At 35.4% G+C, this 19,615-nt stretch overlaps 1 protein-coding gene across 3 annotated transcripts in view; it reads right to left on the bottom strand.

The window, feature by feature from the left end:
• PIK3C2G (phosphatidylinositol-4-phosphate 3-kinase catalytic subunit type 2 gamma) overlaps nucleotides 1-19,615 on the bottom strand; it is a 346,938-nt gene that overhangs the window by 239,877 nt on the left and 87,446 nt on the right. For all 3 annotated transcript variants that reach the window (XM_068560099.1, XM_068560101.1, XM_068560102.1), the window contains 2 exons: nucleotides 9,533-9,663; nucleotides 3,414-3,602 (listed from right to left, as the gene is read on the bottom strand). In XM_068560099.1, coding sequence (XP_068416200.1) covers nucleotides 3,414-3,602; nucleotides 9,533-9,663 — 320 coding nt within the window. The remainder of the gene's footprint in view (nucleotides 1-3,413; nucleotides 3,603-9,532; nucleotides 9,664-19,615) is intronic.

The raw sequence follows: 19,615 nt of genomic DNA, 5'->3' as shown, positions 1-19,615 counted from the left end.
ATTTAAAACATTAAGTGAATCAAATAGATGTTCAGCATCTCTTTAAGTAGAGAAGGCTCCTATAAACAGAGTTATGCTTAGTTATCAGGAATCAGAATTTTGAAGTCCATCTAGTGAATCCTCTTATTTTATAAGCAAGAAAACTAATCAGTATTACAGGCTTCATTCTGACAAAGATTTTTGTAAGAAATATTACATGAACTTAACAAAAAATATTAGTTAACACATTTAAATGTCTTTAAAATAGACCAAGGTACATCTTAATAAAACAATAAGTTACCAAAAAAAAAAAACCAAAAAACCCCCACCAGTTAATGCTTTAGAAACTTTAGAAAGTTGCCCCGTAAGAAAATTATGCTTTAGAGATATAGTCATAGTTTTTACCTTTACAATTACTCTTTAAATATTTTTAATAGTTTTATAGAGATATAAATACCATATAATTCACTCAGAGTGTACAATGTAATGATTTTTAGCATGTTTCCAGAGTTGTGGAACCATAATCACAAAAAGAAACCTCATATCCATTGGCACTCATTCCCTATTTTCCCCCTCCTCTAGCCCTAGGTGATCACTAATCTACTTTCTGTCTCTATCCATTTGCCTATTCTGGGCATCTCTTATATATGGATCATACAATATGTGGTCTTTTGTGACTAGCTTCTTTTGCTTAGCATGTTTTCAAGGTTCATTCATGTTGTAACATATATTAATATTCGTTCTTTCTTATTATTGAATACTGCTACATTGCATGGATAGACCACATTTTATCTATCCATTCATTAGCTGATGGCCATTTAAGTTGTTTCTACTTTTTGGCTATTATAAATAATGCTGGTCTGAACATTCATGTAGGAGTTTTTGAGTGAACCTACTTTTTATTTATCTTGAGTATTAGCTAGGAGTAGAATTGTTGGGTCATATGGTAACTTGATGTTTAATATTTAACAAACTGACAAATTGTTTTCCAAAGTGGCTGCCCCATTTTACATTCCCTTGAGCAACATATGAGATTTCCAATTTCTTCACATCCTTGCCAATGCTTATTGCCTTTTTGATTATAGCCATCCTAGTTAGTGTGAAGTGGTATCTCATTGTGGTTTTCATTTATATTTCCCTAGTGGTTAATGATGTTGAGCATCTTTTCATGTGCTTACTGGGCATTTGTATATTTTCTTTGGGGAAATGTTGGATCCTCTGACTATTTATTTATTTAAAAAAATATTTATTTATTTGGCTGCGCCTGGTCTTAGTTGCAGCACATGGGATCTTCATTGCCATGTGCGGGATCTTTGTTGCGGCACGTGGGATGTTTTAGCTATGGCACGCAAACTCTTAGTTGCGGCATGTGGAATCTAGTTCCCTAACCAGGGATCGAACCCGGGCTCCCTGCATTGGGAGTGGGAGTCTTAGCCACTGGACCACCAGGGAAGTCCCCCTCTGACCATTTAAAAATTGGGTTATTTATTGTTTTGTTATTGAGTTGTAAGAGTATTTATATAGTCTGAATACAATTCCCTTATCGGATATATGATTTGCTAAATCTTCTCTTACTCTGTGAATTGTTACCTTCACTTTTTTTTTTTTAACCTTCACATTTTGAGCCAAATTTCTAAGAGCTAATCAGTTCAGGAATGACAAAATAATAATTGTGCTAATATTCTAAGTCTTACTTGAGCCAAAAACAACTAGAATTTAGCAAAAAATTTTTGTAGATATTGGCTATTCTTATCTATCTAAATCAGAAAAAGATGTTAGGAGTAAGGTGGAAATGAGAACTTATTTTTTTCCAGAAGGTTCTTGAAATACAAGTAAGAACTGTAAATAATTCCAATGAAACCAATCAATTGTTAATTGATTTTCTTATCATAGCATTATTTCATTAATTCATTCACCTGTACAAGGAGATGTAGGAAATAAAGATAATTGATGATTCCCTCAAATAATATAATTTAAATATTAAAATAAAGTAGTATAAATAATCATAATGTATTTTTGAGAGTGATTTAGTCAATACTGAGTAATTACTATGCCCCAGGTATTATTAAGCCCTTGGGAAACAGAAACACTATGATGAACTGTTTTGCCTTAACTAGCTCTCAGTCCAATATGGGCAAATTACATGTTTCACATGTTGCATGTAAACACATTGCAATAAAATGTAATTCATAAAGAAACAAAGCACTGTATTAGGAAGATGTGGTCAATTTTACTTGGCAAGATCAAGGAAGGATCCACCTAGAAGAAGCCTTATAAAAAGGGGAAAAGCTGCAAGGTCAACTAAAAGAAAAATTCTCTATCTATCTATCTATCTATCTATCTATCTATCTATCTATCTATCTATCTCTATCTATCTATCTATCATCTATCAAGGAAGAGTGGGCATCTGGGCATGCAGTAATTAATGGAAGACATCAGAAAACTGAATAAAATATTCAACGTGAGAGGCACAAAACATGTAGGGTTTTAAGATAATTTGTAAATTTTCAGCTTGGAAGATTGAGAGGAACCTATTAACTCTTACAAATAATAGAAAAAGAAAACACTTTCTCTTCCTTTCCCATGCTAGAAGTTTTATAAAAGACACAAATTTTAAAATAAACCTAAATAAATCCTTTGAAAAGTCCTTTGTGTCACTTTCTCTCCCTCCTTTCTCCTTCATCAGGATCTTGAGAGAGAATTTAGAACAGAACTGGGTGTCACAATTCTTCTCTGACTCTAGAGATTGCAGACTTTCTTCATGGCATCGGTGAGCTGATGCCATCAAGACAGACTTAAAATATCTCTTCTTGGCTTTGAATATGAAACAGAAGCCAAGGAAGAGCTGCTTCCCCAAACCAGAGCCAGACACCACACTTGCTCCCTCATGCTTCTCCTTAACTAGAAGATGACATCATTGCCCCACCCGATCCCCTACCCCCATGCATTTTATTCTGAGGGAAGATCTGGAGAATATATAAGGGATAGCTTTTCCTTTTATTCTTGTCATCATCATTGGCTTATTAACTGAAAACCTACTGTAAGCAGGGTATTTTGCCAGGCTTTGCATTTTTCAGTAGTAAAAGATATTGTTTTAATTTTTAAGGACTCTTTTCTTTTGAGAGGGGGACAAGTAGAGAATTTCATTTTTCCCTATTCAATATTTTTTGTTGTTATTTCTCTAAGAGCAACTAGACTCTCCATTTAAGATACTATGGCCATTAATTATACTTCAAGTTTAGTACAGAAGACACAATTATAGTTTAGATTTGTTTAAAATTTATATTCATAGTTCACATTTATCTAAATTTAATATTCATAGCTACTGAAATTGGAAACAAACGGAATTGCTATTGAATTAATCATATAGTCCTACAGCTTTTCTCTTCAAATTTTTCTCATTAGTAATGTCATGCCTGTCAGGCAATTCTTACCTGGAAGTCAAAAGTCCAAGTGCCTCCAAAGGGTGAGAAAATTTCCATCTTCTCAAAATGGTATGCATTTCTGAAACAGTTGTTTCATCCCATCCAGGGGCACTACCCAGGACCAAAGGAAGGGAGCAATTTTCATTATTGCAGTAGAGGCGATAAAACCATAAGTATCTTCTCTTTTCCTCAGAGAGTCTGCAAAACCAGATTGGAAACTATAATTTACTGGAGTTTGCTACACGAACAAATGTTTGCTGTAAATACACAGTACAAAATGTTAGTCTAGTTCTTTGACTTTTATTTTAGTTTATTTTGGAAAACAAGTCCTTTATCTTTTGGGGACAGTTTGATAGGTTATTTTATCAGCTTATTTCCCACTAAATTTATTTTTTTATAGAAAAATAAAATGAAATAAACTTCAGTTCAGATAATTCACATTTATTTTTCCTCACTCTTATGCTTGCCACTTTTTAAAAAACGTCATTTTGGTTAGCAAAGTCTCTGTCTCCTTTAAGGCAGACCAAGTTTATCCGAATCCTGCAACGTGTACTACTTAGAACAAAGTTGCTTAACTATTTACTTTCTTACATTCTTTATAAATTAACTTAGACCCAAGTGGGCCTGTGGAGAAATGCCATATTTCAAAGACCATATTCCTTCATTTCAAAGCAAGTTTCAATCAGAGTTCAGAAAACTTTTTGCTCTGAACTTCAAAAACAAAGATCTCAATTTATCCCTGGATTCTGGCTTTAAATTCTCAGAGTTTGCTGGAAGTTTGGGGTTAAAATGCCAGTGAATAGGACTTCCTTAAGTGCTCAAGTGTTTCCCTCTGGAAAGTGGTCCCAACAGAAGATTTAAGTCTAGGACAAGGGCCATTGATTCACTGACAGTTTACCATGTTTTGCTTACACTCGAGCAAAAGCATTCAAGACCATGGTTCAGCTGAAGGACAGCATTTCTCACATGACAATGACAGCTTTTCAACACTGTCTCCTCCAAACTGATACTCTGTTGCTCAGCTTAAATTAACTAAAACTCCCAAGCAGGATAATAAGAATTATTGAAAGATTTTAAATATCGATATTTCTCTACAATTTCTTCTGAAGCCATCTTCATCTGCAAAGTGAAAGAACTGGATTATAGAGGATGATTTTTGAGGTACATTTAGGCTCCTTTTCTGTTTTGTCACTACCTTCCTCACCAGAAAGCCCTGGAAGAAAAAATTCCATAACCAAATTATTTCTATGGTATTAAAACAAGTTATTTTTTCCTAACTGAATTCATTTTTTCAATATTGAACAGTGATTTTTTTCTCTTTTTTTTTTTTTTTAAACATCTTTATTGAAGTATAATTGCCTTACAATGGTGTGTTAGCTTCTGCTTTATAACAAAGTGAATCAGTTATACACATACAGTATGTTCCCATATCTCTTCCCTCTTGCATCTCCCTCCCTCCCACCCTCCCCATCCCACCCCTCTAGGTGGTCACAAAGCACCGAGCTGATCTCCCTGTGCTATGCGGCTGCTTCCCACTAGCTATCTATTTTACATTTGGTAGTGTATATATGTCCATGACACTCTCTTACCCTGTCACATCTCACCCCACCCCCTCCCCATATCCTCAAGTTCATTCTCTAGTAGGTCTGTGTCTTTATTCCCGTCTTGCCACTAGGTTCTTCATGGCCTTTTTTTTTTTTTTTTTTCCTTAGATTCCGTATATATGTGTTAGCATACTGTATTTGTTTTTCTCTTTCTGACTTACTTCACTCTGTATGACAGACTCTAACTCCATCCACCTCATTACAAATACCTCCATTTCATTTCTTTTTATGGCTGAGTAATATTCCATTGTATATATGTGCCACATCTTCTTTATCCATTCATCTGTCGATGGACAATTTAGGTTGCTTCCATGTCCTGGCTATTGTAAATAGAGCTGCAATGAACATTTTGGTACATGACTCTTTTTGAACTATGGTTTTCTCAGGGTATATGCCCAGTAGTGGGATTGCTGGGTCGTATGGTAGTTCTATTTGTAGTTTTTTAAGGAACCTCCATACTGTTCTCCATAGTGGCTGTATCAATTTACATTCCCACCAACAGTGCAAGAGTGTTCCCTTTCCTCCACACCCTCTCCAGCATTTATTGTTTCTAGATTTTTTGATGTTGGCCATTCTGATCGGTGTGTAATTTTAAGTTGATGTATTTTCTTTTCCCCTTTCAAAATGCAAGATAATGTTATAATGTCTTTTGGCTTCCATTACTTCTAATGAGAAATCCTCAGTTAATGAGTAATCTGCTGAATTATAGTTGTTCCCATGGATGCAATTTGTTGATTTTCTCTGATGCTTTAGAAAAAATTTATCTTTATCTTTAGTTTTCAGAAATTTGACTATAATGTGCTTAGGTGGTGTGTGTGTGTGTGCACATGCACACACGCTTGGGATTTGCTAAGCTTCTTATATCTGTGGGTTGATTTTTTTTTTAATCAAAGTTGTAAAATTTTGGCTATTATTTCTTTCAGTTTTTTTTTTTTTTTTTTACTTCAATCTCTCTCTTCTCTCCTGTGTGTCCAATACACACATATTATATTACTTGATATTGCCCCACAGGTCACAAGGCTCTATCACTATTTTCAGGTTTTGTTCTTTCTGTACTTCAACATGGATAATTTCTATAGCCCATTCTTCAAGCTCACTGTTCTTTTTTTCTTCATTATGCAATCTATTAAGCTTTTCCAGTGATTTTTAAAAATTTAGATATTGTGCTTTTCAGTTCCTAAGTTTCCATTTTTCTACTGAGACTTCATTTGTTCACTCATACATATCTTTTTATTTAAATCCACAGAAGTCTTTATAATAGTTGTAAAATATTTGGATCTGTTTCTGTTAACTGCTTTCCCCCATCTTGGGCTATGGTTATATATTCCTGACTCTTCCTATGACTAGCAATTATTGATTGTACACTAAACCTTTAAAATTCTGCTTTTTGCTATCTTTTGAGTGTTGAATGTTTCAATTTTTTTAGTAGTCCGTTTAATTACTAGCAGATCAGCTTGATCCTTTTGAGGCTTGTTTTTACAATTTGTTAGGCTAGGCCAGGTATAGTCCTTAATCTTGGGCTAGAGCACAATTACTCCTAATATGCACCTTTCTGATTTCTTTATTGAATGCTGGGGTGTGGTGATCTTTCTCTATTATTACTAGTCGGAATTTCTATGTCTCCCAGAATTGGGCAACCTCTAGAATCTGCATTTATTTCACATCTCCCTGTAGCAGTTCTTTTGCAGTCCCTACAAAATCTCTATCTGCTCAAGAGTAGCTTAGTACTCAGCTAAATATAGAAGGGGACACCAATACATATTTCTGTAGCTTCTATCCTGTACATCTTCCTTTTCTCTACTATTATGCTTTGTAAATTCCAGCTGCCTCAGCATCATTAAACTCCGATCTCTGCCTTTTTTTTTTTTTTTTTTTTTAAATCTCAGCAAGACCTGCATGCTCTTCTTGAATTATATCTCCCAGATCTATGGTACAGAAAATGCCTCTGGGCTGAAAGTCACTTTATTAATGGGTCCACCTCAAGGCCTGTCTGTTCAATTTCTGAGAGCAGTTGTTTCATATGTATTTTTCTTGTGTAATACTTCTTTAATTCAGGAGGATTAGTCTAGTAATAGGTAATCTTCATGGCTAGAAGTGGAAGCATAATTTCTTTCATACCAAATTATTTTATACCTTATGTTCCAGGATTTTCTTTATATTTGACATATTCTTTTAGCTGTCATCAAGAAGGTGTTTTTCTTATTTTTACAAATATTATAGGCACATTTTCATTGAATTTCATTGAGTCTGAACTTTTTGACTGATTACATTTGATCAATTTGAAAGAAGGAATAATTAAGTCACCAACTAAATGATAAAATGTGGTATTTTGAAAATGAATTTAATCTGTTTCTAACACAAGTTTTATCACACTGAAGGCTGGTCTCCATCTGTTTTCACAGTCCAGAATGAAATTGTACTCTACTGAGCATTGATAATTGTATTTGAGTGGGTGAAACAGAGGAAAATGTTACTTATTTTATAGTATAAGTTATTCTCTTAAATAGAAACTGAAGTATAAAACCATTTAGAAATCACTGGGGTTAATTTAAAAACATAAACCTTTAATATTTAAAGGCAGTCACTGTGATTATTATTTGTTGCTTTTGATATTTTTTGTTTGAATATTTTAAAATTTCAAAGTATAGTATCTTTTTTATATATTAAAAATCTCTCATTACAAATATATTAGCCTCTGATATGTGACACACTTGTCAAATGCAAGGTTTTATATTTTTGATTAAGGAGTATAAAAAGATGCTTCACCTAGTTAAGAAGACAATAGTCTAGTATAAAAATGGATCATCAAAATATGTGTCTTGAGGACTAAGAGAGTCTTTCAACATTTTCAATCCTTAAGGTAATTTTTATACCAAATTCTATGCAAAGGAACTTTATTCATTATAACATTTATTTCACATATATTATTTATCAGGCACAGTGTAGAACACTGGAAATATAGTGATAAACAAGATAGATAGGTTCCTTGTTCTCTCAGTTCTTACAAGCTAGTACGAAAAAACACATTAATAAACAAGATGATAATAGATTTTGCTAAGTGTGATAACATAAAAGGTAATAAGACAGATTGTAAAGAGAGAAAAACTCCATTAGGTAGGGTGATCAAAGAAGGGCTCTTTGAGAAGATCACAATTAAGTGAAGACCTACAGGGTGAGATGATTCAGTCATGTGAAGAACTAGGAAGGAGTATTTCATGTAGAGGAAACACCAAATAAGAAGGCCTTGAGATGGGAGAGGGAATATAGCACATGTGAAGTATGTGAAGCAAACTGATGTCACTGGCTTGAAGTGAATGAGGAAAAGAGTAAGACAAGTTGAAATTAGAGATCAGGGGAGTAACAAGATTACCCAAAATAGAATGCTTGATCACATTCAACACCTCAGTCTGGACGGTCTCAAACTTATTCCTCCTCCAGAAAATGACTCTAACATCTGCCCAGTTCATCAATTCAAAACCCTTAGATTCTCCATTGACTTAACTTGATTCTTTGGTTTTTCAATTGACTTAACTCCTATTTACTAATAATCATGAAGTCACATCTTCTCAACTTCCAAATATGCTCCAAATCTAGCCATTACTACCAGTGTCCACTGCCATCTCCCTAGTTCTAGTGACCATGACCTCTTGCCTAAAATATTACATAAGCTACTCTGCTGTACTGCTTGCTTCCACTCTTACTTCCTCTCCAATCCATTCTTCAACTTGTAGTCAAAAGAATCACTCAAAAAGATTATTCAGATCACATGATTACCCCATTCAAAACCTTTAAATAATTTCTTATTCTTGGAATAAAATGCTTTATTATGTTATATATATATTATCACCATAAATATATGTGTATATATATATATATACACACACACACACACACACATAAAGAGTTGCTTTCTTAGTTTTATGCTTTTGCCATGTTAGTAATGAGAACCATAAGCTGTGGCTTAGATATTACCAAATATTAAAGTCAAGCAGTAATTACAAAGAGAGAATTAGTATTCTCTTATAATTCTTCCCGGTATTTTTTTTTCCCCAGAGAATTACTGTTCGACAAAATTTAAGTACTCCTTAGTTACTAATTTAGTGCTATTAAAACACGATTTATTTCTGTTCTTTTTTAATCTGCCATTATAATTAAATTTTGCATTTTCCTGTTTACTACCTACTTGAAGGACTGAGCAATGGTTTATCACTGTTAAATGCTGATCTATATTAGTCTCTGCTTTGTTGTTTTGAACTGAATGATCTCCAATCCTTTTATTTTTCCTTTGACCAAACTTAAAGTTGCTAAATGCCCCAAGGGGAAAAAAAAATCTTTAAAAAAACATGAAAAATTACTAATTTAGTTCCTAAACATTAGTTGATCATCCAACAGGCATGATTTTAGGAAATGAAAGGAGTTACGTGGGAAGGAAGGTTCACTCTTGAAAGATATGAGTGCTTCTAGTATGACTGCTGGTATCATGAACAGCATGCAAAATTCCCTCCCAAGAACTGGGTCACTTACAGTAAGGGAGACTGTTTCTGTGAAAGTCTGGCAATATGTTTTAAACATTCTTTTGGTGGTTCTTCAAGATCACTTCTATTCTCTTCAGAATCAAGTTTCGTATATTCCCACTTAGTAGCTGGAAAATCAATCTGAAATAAATAAAATGGTTTGCCATGTATCAAACGCCTGAAAAATGCATTATTAATTTAATGATTTCTTTCTTAGATTTATAGAAACTAAAGTAAAATAAATACCCTATATTTTCTGTGCTTTTTATTATTTAAAAATAATTTTAAAAGAATCATTACGGTTTGGACTTGGTGTTTAAATATACATGATATTTGGCAAATCCTCAATTATTTATATAAATGGTATATAAATTAGTAGACTGTAACATTATCTTAGAAAAAATGAGAAAAATAATAACATATGAACTTTTCATACAGTTAAATGTTACATTTTTGTTTAGTGCTGAAATTACATCCTTTCCAATTTTCATTACTAAAATGTCTTTCTATTATTAAATGATGAAAATTATAGATGGTAATTACACTTTTTTCATATAATCACTTGATAAAATAAAAAGAGTTACTTTATGTTGGTCTCTACTACCTGAAATCTGTAAGTCTGTGAACCACTCTGTAGACATGATAGTGAAATCTTCTCTGGTAAAGATCTGTTTCACGAGTATAAAACCAAATAGAATATTTTTGCTGTGGCTCTATAGTTCAGCTTTATAGACAGAACTAGAATGCAGGCCTTCTTTTTTCCTGGCTCAACATGCTTTCCACTAAACCATGTTTAAGTGATAATCTGATTCTTGTAAATAAAATAATAGTTAACAAAAAATAGTTTCCAAGTATGTAAATGAGCTAAATATTTTACTGCCCAAAATAATTGCTTAAGAGTATCATATATTATTTTTCATCTTCATATTGGAAAATCTAAAGAATTTATTTTTCTCTGCTGAACTATCTTAGGTTGTGATCTCAGAGAAAATGGAAGAATATTATAAGGTAGAATGTGAGATGCAGTTTAATCTATTTGGGCTCTTATTTGAAAAAGTCTTAGCAATTTTATTCTGTAACCTTTGAAATTTGTTGCAAAATTTGTTTTTATATAAAAAAACAAATTTGTTATAATTTTGGTATAAATTTGTTATAATTATCACTTATAAATTTGTTATAATTATCAAATTTGTTATAATTATCAATATAAATTTGTTATAATTATCACTTATTATTCCAACATGAAAAATGAGTAACAGAAATGCTAAACCAAAGCAATATTACAGTAAATTTTGCCTCTTGACAGAAAGAGTAATTTTGATGCCTTGGAGGGAAGTGCCTGCAGTATTAGCATGTTACACTTTACTCTTTATGTATCCAAATATTTTAAACACATAAAACAAAAATACTAGAAATAGTATTTAATGAGCTAATTCAATTTTATGTTGGTCCTCAGTAAAGGCAGGGTAGATGAGAAACTAAAGGTAGTAGATGAGAATACAGTAGTAGATGAGAATACAGAAGTTCCCTGTGAACAATCCATAATAAATTATTTGATATATTTCAATTATGAAAAATTTTTTTCATTTCTGATACAGGAATGAGGCCCTATACAAACTGCATATCTTCGTATATTATGAAGGCAAACAGTTACTGATTCTTGAGCCACTTATAGAAAATATTAGGATTTTCCCCAATTGTCTCTTGTTCTAATTTTTCACAAAAGAGAAAATCCCCCAAAGTATGTGTTAATGTATTTGCACTAGAATTCTTCTTTTTTTTTAACACCTTTATTGGAGTATAATTGTTTTACAATGGTGTGTTAGTTTCTGCTTTATAGCAAAGTGAATCAGCTATTTTTTTGATAATAGCCTGGTTTTCTCAGGGTATATACCTAGTAGTGGGATTGCTGGGTCGTATGATAGTTCTACTTTTAGTTTTTTAAGGAACCTCCATACTGATCTCCATAGTGGCTGTATCAATTTACATTCCCACCAACAGGGCAAAAGGGTTCCCTTTTCTCCACACCCTCTCCAGCATTTATTGTTTGTAGATTTTTTGATGATGGCCATTCTGACTGGTGGGAGGTGATACCTCATTGTAGTTTTGATTTGCATTTCTCTAACGATTAGTGACGTTGAGAATCCTTTAATGTGTTTGCTGGCAATCTGTATATCTTCTTTGGAGAAAGGTCTATTTAGGTCTTCTGCCCATTTTTAAATTGGGTTGTTTGTTTTTTTGATATTGAGCTGCAGTGAGCTGCTTGTAAATTCTGGAGATTAATCCTTTGTCAGTTGCTTCATTTGCAAATATTTTCTCCCATTCTGAGGGTTGTCTTTTCATCTTGTTTATGGTTTCCTTTGCTGTGCAAAGGCTTTTAAGTTTCATTAGGTCCCTTTGTTTACTTTTGTTTTTATTTCCATTTCTGTAGGAGGTGGGTCAAAAAGGATCTGGCCGTGATTTATGTCATAGAGTGTTCTGCCTATATTTTCCTCTAAGAGTTTTATAATGTCTGCCCTTACATTAAGGCCTTTAATCCATTTTGAGTTTATTTTTGTGTATGGTGTTAGGGAGTGTTCTAATTTCATTCTTTTACATGTAGCTGTCCAGTTTTCCCAGCACCACTTATTGAAGAGGCTGTCTTTTCTCCATTGTATATTCTTGCCTCCTTTATCAAAAATAAGGTGACCATATGTGTGAGGGTTTATCTCTGGGCTTTCTATCCTGTTCCATTGATCTATATTTCTGTTTTTCTGCCAGTACCATACTGTCTTGATTACCGTAGCTTTTTGTATAGTCTGAAGTCCGGGAGCCTGATTCCTCCAGCTCTGTTTTTCTTTCTCAAGATTGCTTTGGCTATTCGGGGTCTTTTGTGTTTCCATACAAATTGTGAAATTTTTTGTTCTAGTTATGTGAAAAATGTCATTGGTAGTTTGATAGGGATTGCACTGAATATGTAGATTGCTTTGGGTAGTATAGTCATTTTCACAATGCTGATTCTTCCAATCCAAGAACGTGGTATATCTCTCCATGTGTTGGTATCATCGTTAATTTCTTTCATCAGTGTCTTATAGTTTTCTGCATACAGGTCTTTTGTCTCCTTAGGTAGATTTATACCTAGGTATTTTATTCTTTTTGTTGCAATGGTAAATGGGAGTGTTTCCTTAATTTCTCTTTCACACTTTTCATCATTAGTATATAGGAATGCAAGAGATTTCTGTGCATTAATTTTGTATCCTGCTACTTCACCAAATTCAGTGATTATCTCTAGTACTTTTCTAGTAGCATCTTTAGGATTCTCTATGTATAGTATCATGTCGTCTGCAAACAGTGACAGTTTTACTTCTTCTTTTCCAATTTGGATTCCTTTTCTTTCTTTTTCTTCTCTGATTGCTGTGGCAAAAGCTTCCAAAACTATGTTGAATAATATTGGTGAGAGTGGACAACTTTGTCTTGTTCCTGATCTTAGAGGAAATAGTTTCAGTTTTTCACCACTGAGAATGATGTTGGCTGCGGGTTTGTCATATATGGCTTTTATTATGTTGAGGTAAGTTCCCTCTATGCCTACTTTCTGGAAGGTTTTTGTCATAAATGGGTATTGAATTGTGTCAAAAGCATTTTCTGCATCTATTGAGATAATCATATGGTTTTTCTCCTTCAATTTGTCAATGTGGTTTATCACATTGATTGATTTGCATATATTGAAGAATCCTTGCATTCCTGGGATGAACCTCACTTCATCATGGTGTGTGATCCTTTTAATGTGCTGTTGGACTCTGTTTGCTAGTATTTTGTTGAGGATTTTTGCATCTATGTTCTTCAGTGATATTGGCCTGTAGTTTTCTTTGTGACATCTTTGTCTTGTCTTGGTATCAGGGTGATGGTGGCCACATAGAATGAGTTTGGGAGTGTTCCTCCCTCTGCTATATCTTGGAAGAGTTTGAGAAGGATAGGTGTAGCTCTTCCCTAATGTTTGATAGAATTCGCCTGTGAAGCCATCTGGTCCTGGACTTTTGTTTGTTGGAATATTATTCGTCACAGTCTCAATCTCAGTCCTTGTGATTGATCTGTTTATATTTTCTATTTTTTCGTGGTTCAGTCTCGGAAGATTGTGCATTTCTAAGAATTTGTCCATTTCTTCCAGGTTGTCCATCTTATTGGCATATAGTTGCTTGTAGTAATCTCTCATGATCCTTTGTATTTCTGCAGTGTCAGTTGTTACGTCTTCTTTTTCATTTCTAATTCTGTTGATTTGAGTCTTCTCCCTTTTTTTCTTGATGAGTCTGGCTAATGGTTTATCAATTTTATCTATCTTCTGAAAGAACCAGCTTTTAGTTGTATTGATCTTTGCTATTGTTTCCTGCATTTCTTTTTCATTTATTTCTGATCTGTTCTTTATGATTTCTCTCCTTCTACTAACTTTAGGGTTTTTTTTTTGTTCTTCTTTCTCTAATTGATTTAGGTGTGAGGTTAGGTTGTTTATTTGAGATGTTTCTTGTTTCTTGTTTCTTGCGGTAGGATTGTATTGTTATAAACTTCCCTCTTAGAACTGCTTTTGCTGCATCCCATAGGTTTTGGGTCATCGTGTTTTCATTGTCATTTTTTTTCTAGGTATTTTTTGATTTCCTCTTTGATTTATTCAGTGATCTCTTCGTTATTTAGTAGTGTATTGTTTAGCCTCTATGTGTTTGTATTTTTTACAGATTTTTTAATGTAATTGATATCTAGTCTCATAGCACTGTGGTTGGAAAAGATACTTGATATCATTTCAATTTTCTTAAATTTACCAAGGCTTGATTTGTGACCCAAGATATGAACTATCCTGGAGAATGTTCCATGAGCACTTGAGAAGAAAGTGTATTCTGTTGTTTTTGGATGGAATGTCCTATAAATACCAATTAAGTCCATCTTGTTTAATGTGTCATTTAAAGCTTGTGTTTCCTTATTTATGTTCATTTTGGATGATCTGTCCATTGGTAAAAGTGGGGTGTTAAAGTCCCCTACTAGTATTGTGTTACTGTCGATTTCCCCTTTTATGGCTGTTAGCATTTGACTTAGGTATTGAGGTGCTCCTATGTTGGGTGCATAAATATTTATAATCGTTATATCTTCTTCTTGGATTGATCCCTTGATCATTATGCAGTGTCCTTCTTTGCCTCTTGTAATAGTCTTTATTTTAAAGTCTATTTTGTCTGATCTGAGTATTGCTACTCCAGCTTTCTTTTGATTTCCATTTGCATGGAACACCTTTTTCCATCCCCTCACTTTCAGCCTGTGTGTCTCCCTAGGTCTGAAGTGGGTCTCTTGTAGACAGCATATACACAGGTCTTGTTTTTGTATCCATTCAGCCAGTCTATGTGTTTTAGTTGGAGCATTTAATCCATTTACATTTAAGGTAGTTATCAATATGTATGTTAGTATTAACATTTTCTTAATTGTTTTGTGTTTGTTATTGTAGGTCTTTTCCTTCTCTTGTGTTTCCTGCCTAGAGAAGTTCCACTAGCATTTGTTGTAAAGCTGGTTTGGTGGTGCTGAATTCTCTTAGCTTTTGCTTATCTAAAAAGGTTTTAATTTCTCCGTCAAATCTGAATGAGATCCTTGTTGGGTAGAGTAATCTTGGTTGTAGGTTTTTCCCTTTCATCACTTTAAATATGTCCCGCCAGTCCCTTCTGGCTTGCAGAGTTTCTGCTGAGAGATCAGCTGCTAACTTTATGGGGATTTCCTTGTATGTTATTTGTTGTTTTTCCCTTGCTGCTTTTAATATTGTTTCCTTGTATTTAATTTTTGATAGTTTGATTAATATGTGTCTTGGTGTGTTCCTCCTTGGATTTATCCTGTATGGGACTCTCTGCACTTCCTGGACTTGACTGACTATTTCCTTTCCCATATTAGGGAAGTTTTCAACTATAATCTCTTCAAATATTTTCTCCGTCCCTTTCTCTTTCTCTTCTTCTTCTGGGACCCTTATAATTGGAATGTTGGTGCATTTAATGTTGTCCCAGAGTTTCTGAGACTGTTCTCAATTCTTTTCATTCTTTTTTCTTTATTCTGCTCTGTGGTAGTTATTTCCACTATTTTATCTTCCAGGTCACTTATCTGTTCTTCTGCCTCAGTTATTATGCTATTGATCCCTTACAGCAAATTTTAAATTTTATTTATTGTGTTGTTCATCGTTTGTTTGCTCTTTAGTTCTTCTGGGTCTTTGTTAAACGTTTCTTGTATTTTCTCCTTTCTATTTCCAAGATTTTGGATAATCTTTACTATCATTACTGTGAATTCTTTTTCAGGTAGACTGCCTATTTCCTCTTCATTTGTTTGGTTTGCTGGGTTTTTACCTTGTTCCTTCATCTGCTGTGTGTTTCTCTGTCTTCTCATTTTGCTTAACTTACTGTGTTCGGGGTCTCCTTTTTGCAGCCTGCAGGTTCGTAGTTCCTGTTGTTTTTGGTGTCTGTCCCCAGTGGCTAAGGTTAGTTCAGTGGGTTGTGTAGGCTTCCTGGTGGAGTGGAGTGGTGCTTGTGTTCTGGTGGATAAGGCTGGATCTTGTCTTTCTGGTGGGCAGGACCGCATCCAGTGGTGTGTTTTGGGGTGTCTGTGACCTTATTATGATTTTAGGCAGCCTCTCTGCTAATGGGTGGGGTTGTGCTCCTGTCTTGCTAGTTGTTTGGCATGGGGTGTCCCGCACTGTTGCTTGCTGGTCATTGAGTGGAGCTGGGTCTTAGCGTTGAGATGGAAATCTCTGGGAGAGCTTTCGCCATTTGATATTAAGTGGAGCCCGCAGGTCTCTGGTGGACCAGTGCCCTGAACTCGGCTCTCACACCTCAGAGGCACAGGCCTGACACCCAGCTGGAGCACCAAAACCCTGTCAGTCACACGGCTTGTTGTCCAAGCCACTAGAGTAGAAATGAGGTGGTAAGTAAAGAAGCGAAAAGGCTTCTGCTAGCCCCACAGAGACTGCGACTGCTGTAGCGGGGCTGTGCCGCCACAGCTCGCAGTCTGCGGAGCAGTTGGAGTCACGAAGGCTTCCTGTGAGGCTGTTTGGGCCGCCCGGGTTGCCTGGGTTGCCTGCGTCATGGCTGCCAGTGCCACTCTGCGCACTCTGTTCAGCTGGCTTTCTGCTTTGCCGTGCGGGCCGCTACGTGCAGTTCGGGCTCACGGCTCCTCCTGCCCTGACAGTTCGCCGACAGCTGCCCTAGAATTCTTTTGAGTACTATGCATTATGGAGGAGGAGAAAGGTAAACATTAACAATTAAAATAGGGTACAATATGTATATAGCACCCCAAAGCTGTGTTTCAAGTTATTAATGGCAAACATGTGACTCTTCTCCTTCTGTGGTCATGACCCACTAAGTCTGGCCTTGGCCTCAGTCTTTTTTTTTAATGGAGTGCTCCAGGAGCCTTCTTTTAATGTGTGCACTGCATGTGCCATGACACCTATTTGTCAAGTGTTGAAGACAGACTCCTGTTTTCAAGCAAAAAAATTATGAAGCTCTTTCTTCTGGGGTACAGGCAAATACTCAGACCCAGTCATCCAAACTTCTAATTCATACCTCCTTAAACATTTGAATATTATCTTCTTGTGTTCCATTTATCCATCTTACTTTACTTCCTCCCTCATCCTTTTCCACTTACACTTGGCCACCACGGTTTCTACTATGACTTCATGTCTTGGAATTCCTTGAAGGAGCTGCTGTGAATGTCCCTAGTGTCCATGATCCACAACCATGCCAATAAGGTGTCCATGGGCTTGCTCAGACCCCCATGATTCTGTCAGTTTGTTTAAAGAAATGCAGCCTGACTGTAGATGTAGCTTGGATATTATAAGGCACACGGATATTGGACCGTAAGTTCTATGCAGTTCAAGGGAGGGAAGGATGCCTACTAACTGGATGGCAATTGCTGTGAGTCTCAAGGAAGGAGTTGTAAAAGAGGGACCCATATAGTGGTTCAGGAGTGAAAAGAACCTATGCTACATTAGGACACAAAATGTACTGTGGTCTAAGGACCAGGTACCAATAATAAGACTGTTGCCTCCCCATGACATTGCTGATAATTAGGGATAAGCAGGTAATGAAATGTTAGGTAAAGGAAAATACTTTGCATGAATGAGTAGGTAAGAACTATGGTTTAAAGAGAAGGACTGCTCACACAAGAAGAAAAACTGAACATAGTGGTATCTATCAGAATTCTAACAAGCGGACCAAAGTGCTAAGTTTAGAAATATTTGTAGGCTTGATTATTGTAGTGATCAGATGTATGGACACATATCAGTAATTTACAAATACTGTAATCCTGGTGCTATGCTAGATTCTGGGGATAAAACACTGTCAATGTCCCCAAAAATCAAGAAGTCAATGGGAAAGAAGTTCTTGAGAAAGAAATATAATGTAAATGTGTTGATAAAAATCTTATTGGCTATTATGTGAATATAGAGGAAGGGCACTTAACCCTGCTTGGAGTGGAAAGAGAGGAGGGGGTAAGGGAGAGATCCCTAGAGAAGGGTCCATGGATCCTAAAAGGTGAATAACAATTACAGACACTAAGCCTGAGAGATGGGCAGTAGACAGTGAAGGGAAGATGGTAGATACATTGCAGGCAGGGAATAGTATTCATAAATGCACATAAGGTAAAAGCAGGACAGTGCATGTCAGAAACTATAACTCTTTCAGTGTTGCTGGAGCAACATTGTCAGTCAAGGAGTGGCAGGGGAAACAGTGGAGGGGGCTACGTTGTATTGCTCGTCCTTAATTCTCTAGGTAGCGCTGAGTTATTGAAGAGTATAAATGGGAGAGTGGCAGGTTCAGATTTACGTTTTAGAAGGATCACACTTGTGGATTTTGGATTAGAGAATAACAAAACTAAAGACAAGATAAAAAACATCTAAACCGTTGTAACCTAGGAAGGAACTGTTGAACTAGGGCAGATGAGGCGGGGAATTGTGAGGACAGACATGAGGAACACATGGAGATAAGTTGGCAGAATACAGTGTGGACTGAATATGAGTAGAGAGAAAGAAGGAGGAGACAAGTGAAACAGCTCGGTGTATCTGGGGGCATGAACAGACATAAATAATTCAGGGAGTGAAAGCATTTTGAGAGGATGGTGAGCTCAGTTTGGGATGTGTTGTCTTTGAAGCTGTCTACAGAATATCCAGGTGAGAAGCTAGGCAGGCACGTGCTTATATTTGTCTGAAGCATGTGGTGTAAAGGAGTCTGAACTAAAGATACAGACTTAGAAGTGAACCTGCAAGATACTGTAAATTAAACCTTAAGAATGAATGAGACCCAGCAATTCCACTGCTGGGTATACACCCAAGATAAATGAAAACATATGTTCACACACAAATTTGTATATGAATGTTCATAGCAGCACTATGCTTAATAGCCAAAAGGTGGAAACAATCTAAATGCATATCAACTAATAAGTGGATAAAGTGTGGTATATCTATATAATGTAATATTATTCAACAATAAAAAAGAAATAAATACTGATATACGCTACAAAGTGGATGAATTTTGAAACATTATGCTAAGTAAAAGAATCTAGCCACAAAAGAACACACATTGTATGATTCCATTTATATGAAATGGGCAGAATAGGTGAATCTACAGAGACAGAAAGTGCATTAGTAGCTGCTTAGAGTTGGGACTAGGAAGTGATAGCTAAAAGTTATGAGATTCCTTTATAAAAATGAAAATGTTCTAAAATTGACATTGGTGAGATTAGTTGCACATATCTGTGAAAATACTAGAAAACACTGAATTGCACACTTTAAATGGGAGGATTGTATGGTATGTGAAGTATATCTCAATACAGCTTTAAAGAAATTCTCTCAGGGAGAATATGTCTACTGAGAATAGCAATGGGCAGCAGATGGAATCTTTGAGAACTGGCAACAGTGGGGACTAGCTGAAGAAGACAGAGAAAGAATAACCAGAGAGAGTGTGAAGAGAAACCTAGGGCAGCAACAGAGGGGAAGAGTGTTCTGTAATGGGGAAGAGACAGTGCCAAAAATTGCAGAGAGAGGGCTAGTATGAAGAGGAATGAGAACAAGCACTGGATTTGGCAACTAGAAATTAGCGGCTTGCCTGACAAT

This window comes from Eschrichtius robustus, chromosome 13 (assembly GCF_028021215.1).
Source record: "Eschrichtius robustus isolate mEscRob2 chromosome 13, mEscRob2.pri, whole genome shotgun sequence".
Classification (NCBI taxonomy): domain Eukaryota; kingdom Metazoa; phylum Chordata; class Mammalia; order Artiodactyla; family Eschrichtiidae; genus Eschrichtius; species Eschrichtius robustus.
The sequence above is the reverse complement of the archived record's forward strand: the minus strand, read 5'-3'. Positions and strand labels throughout refer to the sequence as shown.